The sequence below is a fragment of the Lolium rigidum genome, unplaced genomic scaffold (assembly GCF_022539505.1).
Source record: "Lolium rigidum isolate FL_2022 unplaced genomic scaffold, APGP_CSIRO_Lrig_0.1 contig_42592_1, whole genome shotgun sequence".
NCBI classification, from domain to species: Eukaryota; Viridiplantae; Streptophyta; class Magnoliopsida; order Poales; family Poaceae; genus Lolium; species Lolium rigidum.
The window spans coordinates 50,116-63,661 of record NW_025900542.1 but is presented as its reverse complement, the minus strand read 5'-3'; the positions used below and the strand labels follow the sequence as shown (position 1 = coordinate 63,661).

Genomic DNA, 13,546 nt, shown 5'->3' with positions numbered 1-13,546 from the left:
AAAGTCATAGAACACTCTAATCATTCTGATATTAAATACCTTGTAAATAAGAAAGATGCTAAGCCTAGACTTAGAGTTTGATTTACATATTATTGATAGAAAAGGTGAGGACAATTCAGATCATTTATCTAGAATGGAAAACATTTTGGTAGATCCCACTCCTACTAATGATAGCTTTGCTAATGAAGAACTTGCAAACATTAATGTATCAAGTGCAAGAATATTTTCTCCATGGTTCGCTAATTATGCTAATTTTATTCTTGGAAAAGTTATATGTACCACCTAATTTTACTTATCAACAAAGAAAGAAATTCTTCTATGATCTTAGGCATTATTTCTGGGATGATCCATTTCTTTATAAGAAGAGTGTAGATGGTATTATTAGACGTTGTGTGCCTGAGTTTGAACAACAAAGCATTATAAAAGATTGTTATGATAGTCCCTGTATATGGAGGACACCACGCACGAGATTGCACAGCTACACATGTATTACAATATGGTTTTATTGGCCTACTTTATTTAAGAATTGTGCTACTTATCTTAAAACTTGTGATAAATGTGAACACGTGGGAAGCATTGGTAAGAGAAATGAAATGCCTATGGATTATTCACTGCCTCTTGAACCATTTGATGTATGGGGATTTGACTTTATGGGACCATTCCCGGCCTCCACAACAAAGCATACTCATACTTTGGTTGCAGTGGGCTATATTACAAAGTGGGTGGAAGCAATTCCCACAAAGAGTGTTGATCATGCTACGGCAATGGAAATGCTTAAGGACATCATCTTTTCTAGGTTTGGAGTACCTAGATTTTTTAATTTTGGTGGTGGTTCTCATTTCATTCATGGAGTCTTTAGGAAAACTTTAGCTAAATATGGTGTTAATCATAGAGAAGCGTCTCCATATCACCCACAAACTAGTGGTCAAGTTGAAATAAGTAATAGGGAAATAAAACTCATATTAGAAAAGACGGTCAATAGAGCTAGATCTGATTGGCCAACTAAATTAATGATGCTCTATGGGTCTATAGAACTACTTATAAAAATCATATGCGTATGTCTCCTTATAGAATGGTCTATGGAAAAGCATGCCATCTCCCGGTTGAACTAGAACATAAAGCTAGATGGGCTGTTAAACAACTTAACTTTAATTTTAAAACTGCGGGAGAGAAAAGAATCCTATACTTAGATTTACTAGATGAATGAAGAAATGAAGCTTATAAAAATGCTAGATTATTTAAAGAAAAAGTTAAAATTTGGCATGATAAAAAGATTAAGTGGAAGAAAATTTTCCTTGCCTTCGTATGGGTTGTTGTTGGAAGGTCTTTAGTGCTCCAAATCATCATTATTTCGCCCAAATATGGATCATTATGCCTTGGTTGTGAATCCTCCTCATTATTTCAAAGATCCTATGAAACAAATAGAATAGTTGCATGCTAATGCCGCGGTAAAATATGGAATTCCTAACACTACTTAGCCATTTAGGTGCTGTAAAACACATTGCCTTTTGCTTATATACATACTTAATTCCTTACCGCTTAGGGTCAATGACTATGCATATACATACTTAATTCCTCGCGTCCCCATCTCGAATAATTTGGAGTTAATTTGTACCTCGGAGAACACATATATACCAAGATGTTGCTTTTTTTCCTGCAAAAAAAAGCGTTGATTTCTTGGATCCAACTGGCCTAAGGAAATCTGTCTTCAGATTTATTGACCTCGTCGGGGTCTACTGATCTAGCTGGTGGCTAGTGCCGTATTTCAACGATCATAGCTAAGCTTAGGGAACGGATCTTTATTTGCAGACGTTAGGGTCAAGTGCATCTGCTTGTTCGATCCATCTCCTTTGTTCCATGGACCTCGTGAGTATATATAACTTCTCCTACATGGCTATATGTTCCTGGCCAAATAGACAAATCCGATGGTTAACCGCAGCCAAATACAACTATAACCGGTAAGGTTCTCTTAATGCGTGCTGATGCAACTACATTCTAGTTTGTTTTTCCGGTGCCGTGCCTACCGACGATCAACGACCGATGGGTTCACAAGCAACTTGCCCATACATACAGTCTGGCCATGTTCACCAGCCAAATTTGTGTGCAAGGTGACCCTGAAATTGATGGAGTTAGGCCAGAGTTCAGGTTAAGTTAGTTGTAGCGAAAGCATCAGTAGGTCAATCCGCTTAACCACACACCCATGATCCATGTACACGACCATTAATTGGCTACTCTAGCACCTACAAATAATAGTCTAAACCCACAATGAACACATTTTAACTAAGAATAACCGGCTTGGCATCTTCTCCTGGTTACCTGCTGATGATCCCCTCCATGCAGATGGAGGCATGGCCAGTCTGTCCATCGATCCACATCGCAGATCCAGATTTAGGGCTCCTCCTGCACGTGCTTGCTCAAATGGAAAGGATAAAGACATCGCCTCATAAGCTAATTTTAGTCTAAACTTTTCTAACGCAGTTACAGGTTTAAGCATGACTTCTCACGGCCTTCTCTGAGACGCGACCTTGACAGTGCAATTCAGATAGCCCAAAGACAATACAGTAAATTGCTTAAAATGCGCGGCTAGCTTTTTCCCTTATTCTTGCAAAATACAAATGTCCCTGCAGAATTTTGAGTTTTCTGAAAAACCTCGAAAGGTATAAATTCTGATCGCAATTGCTTGCAAGGTATAAAGCACAATACAAATACCACGTGATGGACTGAATTTGGGGCGCAAGGAAGATATATTAGGCCGGCCATGTGTTCTTCTCTAGCAGGAAAGAGTGTTCTTCTCTAGCAAGAAAGAGTGATATGGAAAATTTTAGTACCTGCATGCCACCACGATTGCAAATTAAGAAACAGTTTTTTGAGAGAAGAATTAAGAAACAATTATGTGGACGTTTTATGGTTTTTCCTAGATTTTTCTTCCACTCACGCCAATTCTCTCGTATTGTTACATTGTGTCACGTTTCATCCTTGTTTTCTTGATGGATATCAATTAGTACGACCATTTTAGTTCCATAAAAGGGATGCAACTTTAAGTTTCTTCTACGTTATAGATAGAGTATATTGTTTTTCATAAAATGTTTCGGATGCTATGATATAAGACCAATCCGATGACATACTACCAGGTCATGATAATTATCCAGAGGATTGGCACCGCGATGACACGATCTTCCTTTTTTCAACAATAATAACTTGATATTAGGACTTCTTTCTTCGCATGATCATCTCCATTCATTCACTGAATAAGACCAAAAATCCTACGCTCCAACGAAGTTGCTAGAGCTCCATGTCGTTTCTTGACCGTGTACGACACTATTTCATTCCACGGCTAAAAGTCCTTGTACGTCAATGAAAGAAAGCTCAGGGGCTATAAAAGCATAAATTTTCAGCAACGAACTCGTGAATGACGTACCGTGGAATAAAGATTTCCCAGGGATATCCTTTTTGTGTGTGAGATCACCACGTATCTCACCGCTCTGTGTCCTCCAGGAACTCCCCCACCTCACAGCGACAGACCACGCGCACCAAGCGAGAGAGAGAGCGGTGGCCGAGTTTGGGAGCAGTTCCTCCTCCTGCGTCGCGCCCGAACCGGAGCATATTCCACGCCGGGATCCCCTCCCTCCCTCCCACATAAACGCAGCCCTCCCCCGGGGAGATAGAGGATGAGATAGGACAGCATGTGTTCTTGACGGGAGTCCAATCCAATCCAAGGTCAGTTGATCCTTCCATTCCCTTCTTTCTCTGCTACCAGGTTCATCTTCTCCTGTATGAGAGAGTTAATCTGGATTGATGCTGCTCGGGGCATAGCTTTTGAGGGGAGAGATCGCCATGGGCGATGCTGTATAGTCGTAGATCCGTTTCTTGGTAGGAGAGGAAGGATTTCGACGGCGGTTGCTCGGCGCAATGCTGGTTATGTTCGGTTGCTTGATCCAATTTGCGCCGCTGTTTTTGCAGTTGTAAATGGGCGTTTTTCTTTTCTTTTGTGGTCGGTTACTCTTATATCGTGATGTAAATGAAAAAAGATTTTTATTTTAGACTTGTATTCTGATGTTCAATTGCTTTTTCATTTGGGCTTTCTTGAAAGTTTTCTATCAAAATGGATAATTTTGAGGAGACATTTGATGATTTGGTCTTCTGCTCGTTGCAGTGTCATATTCATCTTCAGGTGCAAATGCTGAAATGTTCCCTTATTATTTCTTTTCGTATCAACTTTGCTTTTGCCGTTAGTTTTTGGCTTGACCCTATGTTTTCGTTGGCAATGTGATGCTACATCTGCTTTTCCTACACATTAAGGTAGCATGTGGCTGGGGCCGAAAAAATTGTCATCTTCTGAGCGTATCACATTTTTGGGTGATAGCGTGGGTTGTTGATCAATTTGCTAGACGTGTTCTCATCGTTTTGTGTTTAACTAGCCGATCATCCCAAACATTACTTAAGGCTTACTCAATTGCGTTCAATCAGTTGTAAACTTGAAATGTATCATGTATGTGTGTATACCTTACAGGCTTCAAGATTGAAGGATTGTGGTTAATTGCTTTACCCTTTTTTTTTGTGTCGGAAGCATTCTTACTAGTTGAAGCCTGAATCAGTGTAGATGACTCTTTTTGATATTATCTAGTATGTTCCTTCTCTTGTTTCAGTATAGGCTCAATTTGCAGTTTCTATGCTTATCTTTAATAAATCTCCTATGAAGAAAGAAGCTGCGGAAAATCTGTTCCTTTGTTTGGTAAATCAGATCATTAGATAAAGTCCGCTAACATTGTCCAATTGTTGCCCTCTCATCTTTCACCATAGTGTTGTTGAACGCAGTAATATATTCTTTTGCAACTTTATTAAGACAAAAAAGCTACTGGCCAAGAAGCATTAAAACGACCACCTGGCAACCTATACTTATTGATTGAAGCAATCGATGTGCTAGATTTTACTAGGATGGGATGGCTATTTTTCTTTGAAAACAAGAACAAGAATACAAGAACACAAGGGGTCAGTGTTTAGGATTTCTATGTTGTGTTAGATACATACAAATTTTCTAATGTTTGTTTTGGTAGGTTGTTTCTAATACAAATATAAAGTTGCACATGACCAAATACTCCTGCTACTTTGATTCTAGACTTGCAACTCATTTTTTTTATGCTGGCTTCTTTCTCACTAAATACCGGTATTGCTGACAATTATCAACCTCGCAGTATTACATTAACTATTCAATAAATTTATTCTGTTGAGAGCTATCTTCAAACTGAGCTATATCAGTTCACTAGACTTGTTTATTTTTCCTGTATCTGAAAGAGTCTTTTCCATCATTCAACTTATCTCCAGTGGAACTGAGCGCATACAGTCTTTCATATGTACATCAATTTGCACATCGGATCGTTTTACTTATTTACATCCATTTTACTTTTCAGGTTGATCTCTATTCTATGGATGCTTCATTATCTAGCATCCCATTTTGACATGGAATAGCATCATAACCTTATTTAATTCTAATAAAATAATTGGGCTCAGGATGAAGATCTAGTGCCATGCTGTCCTAGATCACTTGCTTAGTTCTTAGGATAACAAAACAGTCTCAGATAGTGGAGATGATATTCATCCAAGTTTTCAGCCAATTCTCCTTGCGGAGATAGAGCTGTAATTATACTAGACTTGTATTTTTCTTAGAATCAACATAAAACTTAGTTGTCATCAGTCAAACAGTACTGGAACAGTGGTGCCGTCTTGAAATACTTGTGGCAAGCAGTTCAGCAGTCCAGCTGCATTTCTAGGTAATATGACATTTTAAATTGAAGAAATGTTATTGTCTCATATTGTAGTGACATAGTACTAAATTGCCTCAGTAACCTTGCAGATACTTTTTGCGTCCCTTAAGTGTCATGGAGACTTCCGTATCTCCGCCAGGCACATCAAAGCAAGCTGTTGCTCGTAGGCCTTGTCCTGGAAGCTCTCTGAAGGATCTATGCCTTGTTTCAAAACAAGGTTCAATAGCTGAAGTGGAATCTGCTTTGATCTTGTTGAAAAAGAGTGGTGCAAGCATTGACGGTAGAAATGCATTTGGCCTTAGTGCCCTCCACCTTGCAACATGGAGAAATCACCTTCCAATTGTCAGGCGGCTCCTAGACGCTGGTGCTGATCCAGATGCAAGGGTATGAACAACTGTATTTTTGTAGTGTGTTTCATATCCTTTTGTTTGAAGACTACTTTTTGTTTACCTAGCCTGAAATCATCAAATTACTGTGTTATTAAATTGGCATTCTACAAATTATATGCCTTAGCAAGTGGGAGCTTGCAGTGCAGATACCACAAGAAAATTGTAAAAATGTTTTTTATCGAGGAAAAATTGAAAAACATATATACTCCCTCTGACCCACAATATAAGATGTTTTGGCAAGCTGATTCCAGCTTGTGGGGCAGAGGGAGTACTTAACAACCACATTGTTCTGAATTTGAAGTAGAATCTACCTATGCTTGGATCTTTACTTGCTTAGTCCAGTTCGATTGCATTATCAAGTGTAATATTAGTTTTCTCTCTAAAGCAATGTATTTTTTTATTTTTTTTTGCAGGATGGGGAATCTGGCTGGAGCAGCCTCCACAGAGCACTTCATTTTGGCCACTTGTGTATTGCTGGTGTTCTTCTGCAGTTTGGTGCATCCCTCAACTTGGAAGACAGCAAGGGTCGTACACCTATTGATCTTCTCTCTGGCCCTGTATCACAGGCCAATGGGGATTCTCCCGATTCAGGTAGCATAATGCTCCATCGGTTTCAGTTTTATCCAGTGCTTTGGTACTGAGTACTGATGTGATTATGTCCTTTTGGCAATTTCTTTAGGCTATGCTTTACAAAATCCTTGTATCTTTTTCAATTTTAGTTGCAACGGAAGTCTTCAGTTGGGGAAGCGGAACAAACTACCAACTGGGAACTGGCAATGCCCACATACAGAAACTACCATGCAAAGTAGACGCCTTGCATGGATCATACATCAAAACAGTTGCTGCATCTAAGTTCCATAGTGTAGCACTTAGTTCTGATGGTGAATTGTACACATGGGGGTTTGGTCGAGGTGGTCGTCTTGGTCATCCAGATATTCAGAGGTAAACACTCGCACAGTATTACAAAAGAACTTCTGTAGAAAGGACAAAAATGATTATCCCTACACGACTTTAGTGCTAACTTGTCTTATATGTATAGATTTTAAAGGACACCAATGAAGCCTAAAGTCGCTAATTTTTTTTTTCAAAAATAGTTGAGCACTAGGGTTGTAGACGTATTTGGTATTAGAATTCCCATTCCTCGTGCTCTTTGTGAAGTTTATTTTGCATAGCTACAGCTATTGTTTTGTTGCAGTGGCCAGACTACAGCTGTGATTACCCCTCGCCAAGTGACAGTAGGATTAGGCCGTAAACAAGTCAATGTTGTGGCTGCAGCCAAACATCATACGGTGATTGCTACAGAGTCTGGGGAACTGTTTACCTGGGGATCAAACAGAGGTATTTGTGAATGTGTGATGCATCTTGAATGCATTTCCAGCAATAAGGAACTTCAAAAATTAGAGCAGCGCACACATGTTATGTTGTTTTAGTCATTGATACTGTTATGGTGTTCTGACGACCTATAACAAAATGTTCTTCATGATGCAGAGGGTCAGCTTGGTTACCCTTCTGTCGATACCCAACCAACACCAAGGCGTGTTAGTTCGCTCAAACAAAGGATAATTGCTGTAGCTGCTGCAAACAAGCACTCAGCAGCGGTTGCCGACACCGGTGAAGTGTTCACATGGGGTTCCAATAAGGAGGGTCAGCTAGGCTATGGCACTTCAAACTCAGCATCCAATTGCATTCCAAGGATGGTAGAGTATTTGAAAGGAAAAGTATTGAAAGGTGTATCTGCAGCAAAATACCATACACTAGTTTTAGGGGCTGATGGTGAGGTAAGTTGATACTTATTGGAACTCTATATTGTATACGCATATTCTAACACCAATAAAGCTAACAGTCCTGGTGATGTCATCCTCTTGTCCAGGTGTTCACTTGGGGCCATCGCCTCGTGACTCCTCGCCGTGTTGTAATAGCTAGATGTCTTAAGAAGGGTGGGAATACAAACGTGAAGTTTCATCGTATGGAGCGACTTCAGGTGATATCAGTGGCTGCTGGAGTGATGCATAGTACTGCTCTAACAGTGGATGGTGCTCTTTTCTACTGGAATTCATCAGATCCTGATTTAAGATGCCGACAGGTTTGGTTGTTACATGTTGAGTTACTACCTCTAAAAGCCAAACTATGTTTTTTTTAGTTATTTACATTTAAACGTTGTCTGAACAGATATTCTCAATGTGTGGAAGGAATGTTGTGAGCATCTCGGCTGGAAAGTACTGGACTGCACTGGCTACATCAACTGGTGATGTTTTCATGTGTGATGCAAAGAAACGTAAGGAGGAAACTCCAATGTTTACTCGAGTGAATGGTGTTAAGCGAGCATCATCAGTTTGTGTTGGTGAAACGCATATGCTTGTAATTTCTAGTATTTACCATCCTGAGTATCCGCCCAAACCCAAAATCCAAGATAAAAAGTCCTCGATAGAATGGAGTGGTATGATGGAAGAGTTGGATGAAGATATCCTTTTTAATGATGTCCAGCCTGAAACTGATCCAGCTGGAAACAACTGTGCAATGAGCAAAGGCATACCCAGTCTGAAAAGCCTCTGTGAGAAAGTTGCAATTCAGTATATAATGGAGCCAAAGAATGCTATACAACTTCTTGAAGTTGCTGATTCTCTGGAAGCCAAGGAGCTCAAGAAGCACTGCGAGGTAAATAAATTAGTGTGCTGCAGCTTGCATGCACTATACATTTGTCACATACAGATATGTATTCATCCTTTGTCTATGCTTAATAAATTTTCGTATAGTGATTTCTGGTACTCTGTTGTTCACTATGATGCAGGATACAGCTATTCGCAACCTTGATTACATTTTCACAGTAGCAGCTCCTTCAATTATGAATGCCTCTCCTGAAATTCTTGCGAGCTTGGAGAGGTTGCTGGATGAAAAATCCTCTGAGCCCTGGAGTCATCGCCGTCTTCCCACAGTGACAGCTACTTATCCTGCTGTCATTGACAGTGATGCAGAGGGAGATGGCACTGGAGGATCCCCTAGATTCAGGGACAGTCAGAAACCTGCATTGAAGTCATATGGAATGCCAAGTTATGGTAACTTCCTTCAGAAAGAAAGCAATGCTGAACAAGCTGTCTCCAAGCAGATCAGGGCACTTCGCAAGAAACTGCAGCAGATTGAAATGCTTGAGGCTAAACAACTGGATGGTCATAATCTTGACGATCAACAGCTAGCAAAGCTAGAGTCTAGAGCTGCCCTTGAAAGTGAGCTTGCAGAGCTTGGCTTTCCATCGGAAGCATTCTCAAGACCTTCAGTTTTTGTGCCAGAAGGTAGGACAAACAAAAAACATGAGGGATCTAAGAAACAGAAGAAATGCAAGCAGGCAGCACAATCTGATACTCCCTCTATAAAAGATGAGGAAAAGGAGCAAAACCACATTAAGGAGCTTTCAGAATTCTTGCCAGCCCAGGGCTCTTCAGAAAAGGTTTGCACACATTCATCTTATAATATCTATATGGCTTCATTTTTCTTAGGTTCTTATATAAACATATATTGTGTCTGCAAATGTGCTTATTATTATAAGATTTCAATGTTTCGTGCCTGGAGTCCTAGCCAGTGAAAGATCTTCAAGCTTCATTAACTGGTCATACTTAGGTGTCTGCAACTCTGAATTTCCGTGCAAGTATCATCTACCTTTTCATCACTATTCATGCATTATATTTTATAACTTGTCAACAAAAACAAAACAGAATATTCTGGCTTCAAATTGATTTCAGAAAAAAATAAGGTTGTACTGTCCAATGCTCTTACCGGTGATCCGTGGTATAATTTTGAGACTGATAGTATCCCTGATCCTAAGTTGCTAGCATCGTTTTGGTATATAATACATTAGGCTTATCTTGGTGGGTTTGTGTGACTTAAGATTTTGCATCGTTGCTTTTTGTGATGCCAACTTTATTTTCTGTGGTCTCATTAAGACCTAGTGCTGAGAAAGTGAGAAGCCATGCCTATCTTTATTCTTTTGGTACCTGTTCTGTGTGTTGCTTCAATGGGAGGCTAAGTATTTGATCCTGCAGAGTATCTTGTTTCTTGCTTTTAAGTAGGATCCTATTTTTGTTGGTATTTCGTTGCAGTACTCTTTTTAATCATCCTTTTGTTGATTATAGCATTCATTATGTTAAAAAAAGCAATGGCACTGATGAAATTATATATTCAAGCAGGAAGCGCGTGCTACTGGTCCAATCAAGCCATCAGAGGATGTCACTTTCAGTAACACAAAAGCCATCTCTTGTCCATTAGGGAACAAAGCTTCCCGGCCAACTTCTTCAAAGAAGAAGAATAAGAAAGGTGGTTTGTCGTTGTTTCTGAGTGGTGCTCTTGATGACACCCCAAAACCAAGCCTGCCTACTCCTGTTGTGCTTGTCACGCCAAAGCAAGAAGGGCCTGCCTGGGGTGGGGCTAAGATAACAAAGGGGCCTGCTTCTCTTCGGGATATTCAAAGTGAGCAGAAGTCGAAAACGCATGATCTCATGACAAGCAAACCAAAAGATCGCCATGAGGATTCACCTGACAGTGCTGGGCGTATGCGACTTTCTTCGTTCATGCCAGATGTGTGTTCAAGTCCAATATCTGTTACGTCTGCTCGCGCAGTTCCTGCTCATGAAGGGGACAAGAGTACACCACCCTGGTCATCTTCAGCTACCTCGCCAAACATATCACGCCCTTCACTCAGGGACATACAGATGCAGCAGGTTGAGCTCATTTTAAATTTTTTCCTTGCGGAAATAAAAGAAAATAACAAACGTGCCCGCTTTTCAATCACATGTCTCTGATCCACAAACCAATTATCTTTTGAGCAGGAGAAACGGCAGCATGGCATCGTCTCCCACAGTCCCAAAACCCGGACATCAGGCTTTGCGATACCATCCCAGGGTGCAGTAGCAGAGATTGGTGGCATCAGGGATAACATCCCCAATCGCTGGTTCAAGCCAGAGAGCGACTCCACATCGTCCATCCGGTCGATCCAGATCGAGGAGCAAGCGATGAAGGACTTCAAGCGCTTCTACACCAGCGTGAGGATCATGAAGCCGCAGGTCTAAGTAACGACGGCCTCGATCATCGAAAAGAGTTACTGATCTTAGGCTCACCGTCCTGTCCCAGTGTACATTCAAGTGTACAGTCAGTCTCCAACTAACTGTAGGAATATACCGTCAAATAAAAAGTTTCAAAGCTTCTCTCGGCTTTCGTTTTTCGCAGAAAGCAACTCATTTAGCTGTGAGATCTGATCACCCTGCTTGGCGGGCATTACCGTCTGCCAATGTTCATAAACTGGTGCTCTTTTGCACTCAGCTTTTCATTTATTTCAAGTCTCACTTTGGGCACCCATTTTGGTTTTGGTTGGTGTGAACTGTTGATCGGGTCTCCCAATCTTCTAACTTGGAGCTCGGTTCCTTGGAACCTTTTTCTTGCCATGCTGGGAAAGTGTAAAAGCTATATTGACTATGTTTCCTCTCATGTCTGGTGAGTTATCAGTAGGTGATTGTAGCTCTTGTTGGTTTGTCATATGAATAGGGTCTATGCGTGTCTGTCTGTGTATGCATGGCACGATATCTTTTTGACACGAAAGTGAGAAAACAGCAAAGACATGTCATGTGCTCCAATAATGCAGCGTACTGATGCTAACCAAGCCTACGGTGCATAATTTACCGGCTGGTAAGCACCAAACCGTAGATCGGTTGGTGCCTTGGTTGTCTCATTTATCTGGAAAAGGGTTCACTGGAAATAATACTGAACAACATTTAGTTATTCAGTTTTTACAACATTATGGCGTCGGCTATTTGCAGCGGTGGAATATGTTTTACCACCATTATACTAATAATATAAGTACTTACACCTTCCAAATTAATTGAAGTTCTAGATTTGACAATTACTTTAGAAAATATACCAGCATCTATACTATATTAAATTGTTTTCATTCGATTCATCGTACAATAGACTTGGTCAAACTAAAAAAAAGTTTAACTTAGCATAAACTTCAAATTAATGTTCCCTACAAAAGAAAACCTTCAATTTAATTTGAAACGGAGGATGTGGCACATTTCAGCTGTTTCAGAAGTTCATAACTACATTAGCGAGTCTTCGACAGCCTTTAGAACTTGAGGTTACACGTATAGAGAAGTAAGAATTAGCAAAATTGTTTAATTTTATAGTGTGAAGTAGTTGATATCAACCTAACTATCTCGCATACCAACACTTTTGAATCTGATTGATATATATACTTGTCATGCTTTTTAAGAGCATTTCCAGTCGCGTCCCCAAACCGTCCCTCAAACCGATTTGGGCGTGCCGGACAAAAAAAACGCTTCCAGCCGCGCCCTCAAAGCCGATTTTTGTCCGGCACCCCGAGCCGTCCCCGTCCCACATGGGACGCACCGGGCATGCCGGACACAACGAAAAGCGAGGCGAAGCGACGCGGGACCGACCCGCCAGCGGCACAGGGAAAATTTGTCTCCCACTCCCGCCAAATCCCGCCCCTCCTGCCACATCGCGCCTATCCCGCCGCGCATTTCTAGCCTCCCAACACATATCCTGCCGCCGATTCATTTCTCCTATCCCGCCGATTCGTTTCTCCCTCCCGCCGTCCACCCGCCGCCGCTACCCTCTCCCCATTCCATGGCGCCGCCGACAGCCCCCAAAACGATGGCCAAGAAAGCGGCCAAGAAGCCGCCGGGCAATGAGACGAAAGGGGTGAAAGCGCCCTTCGCGAAGCCGCGGAAGGCGCCGGCTCCGAAGAAGAAGCCGGAAGGATGGACCGATGATCAATGGCATCAAGATTGTCTGCGCCGGAAGATGGCGACGGCGGAGCGGAAAGGACGGAGGGCGGCGCAGCAGGAGAAGAAGGCTCTGGTGGCGCGCCAGCACCAGCACATGATGGCCGGGTGTATCGCCGCCACCAACGCGAGCCCATGGAGTATGTCTGTGCCGGCGTACGTTCCGGGAGTGATCTCTCCATCGACATCCGCCTTCTACAACAACGGCCCCTCCGCCACTCCCGGGTGCGTGACGCCTAACTTGTCGCCCCACTACCAGGATGTGCTGCCGCATGGCGGTTTCAACCCCAACAACCTCTTCTACTCCCCGGCGTAAGAGCAAGCGCCTCAGCGCGAGCCAGGACCCTGTCCGGACAGCGCCCCGTTCACTGGCCGCAGGGGGCGCTCGAATTCGACGGCGCCGGTGCTGAGGAGGAGGAGGACAGGGGTGAGGAGGAGGAGGAAGAGGAGGGGGTGGAGGACGACGACGACGACGAGGACGGCAAGGAAGAGGACGAGGAGGGTGCCGGTGAGGATGATCTCGTGGAGGTAGACGCAGACGACGTGAGGACGAAGAAGAAGAAGGCGTCGGGCACACGAGGCCCCAAGTGGACGGTTTTGGAGGATC

At 42.2% G+C, this 13,546-nt stretch overlaps 1 protein-coding gene across 2 annotated transcripts; it reads left to right on the top strand.

The window, feature by feature from the left end:
* The first annotated feature begins 3,495 nt into the window (after positions 1-3,495).
* Positions 3,496-11,492, top strand: LOC124681442. 2 transcript variants are annotated; one of them, XM_047216362.1, is made up of 12 exons: positions 3,496-3,717; positions 5,409-5,768; positions 5,852-6,146; positions 6,565-6,742; positions 6,871-7,093; positions 7,347-7,489; positions 7,640-7,929; positions 8,022-8,234; positions 8,321-8,806; positions 8,940-9,593; positions 10,330-10,860; positions 10,969-11,492. In XM_047216362.1, the coding sequence occupies exons 3-12, from the start codon at positions 5,877-5,879 to the stop codon at positions 11,206-11,208; spliced, it is 3,228 nt and encodes a 1,075-aa protein (XP_047072318.1). In that variant the 5' UTR covers positions 3,496-3,717; positions 5,409-5,768; positions 5,852-5,876; the 3' UTR covers positions 11,209-11,492. The 2 variants fall into 2 exon arrangements, with proteins under 2 accessions (XP_047072318.1, XP_047072319.1); XM_047216363.1 differs by lacking the exons at positions 3,496-3,717; positions 5,409-5,768; positions 5,852-6,146; positions 6,565-6,742 and having other exon boundaries at positions 6,930-7,093; positions 7,330-7,489.
* Positions 11,493-13,546: the final 2,054 nt, after the last annotated feature.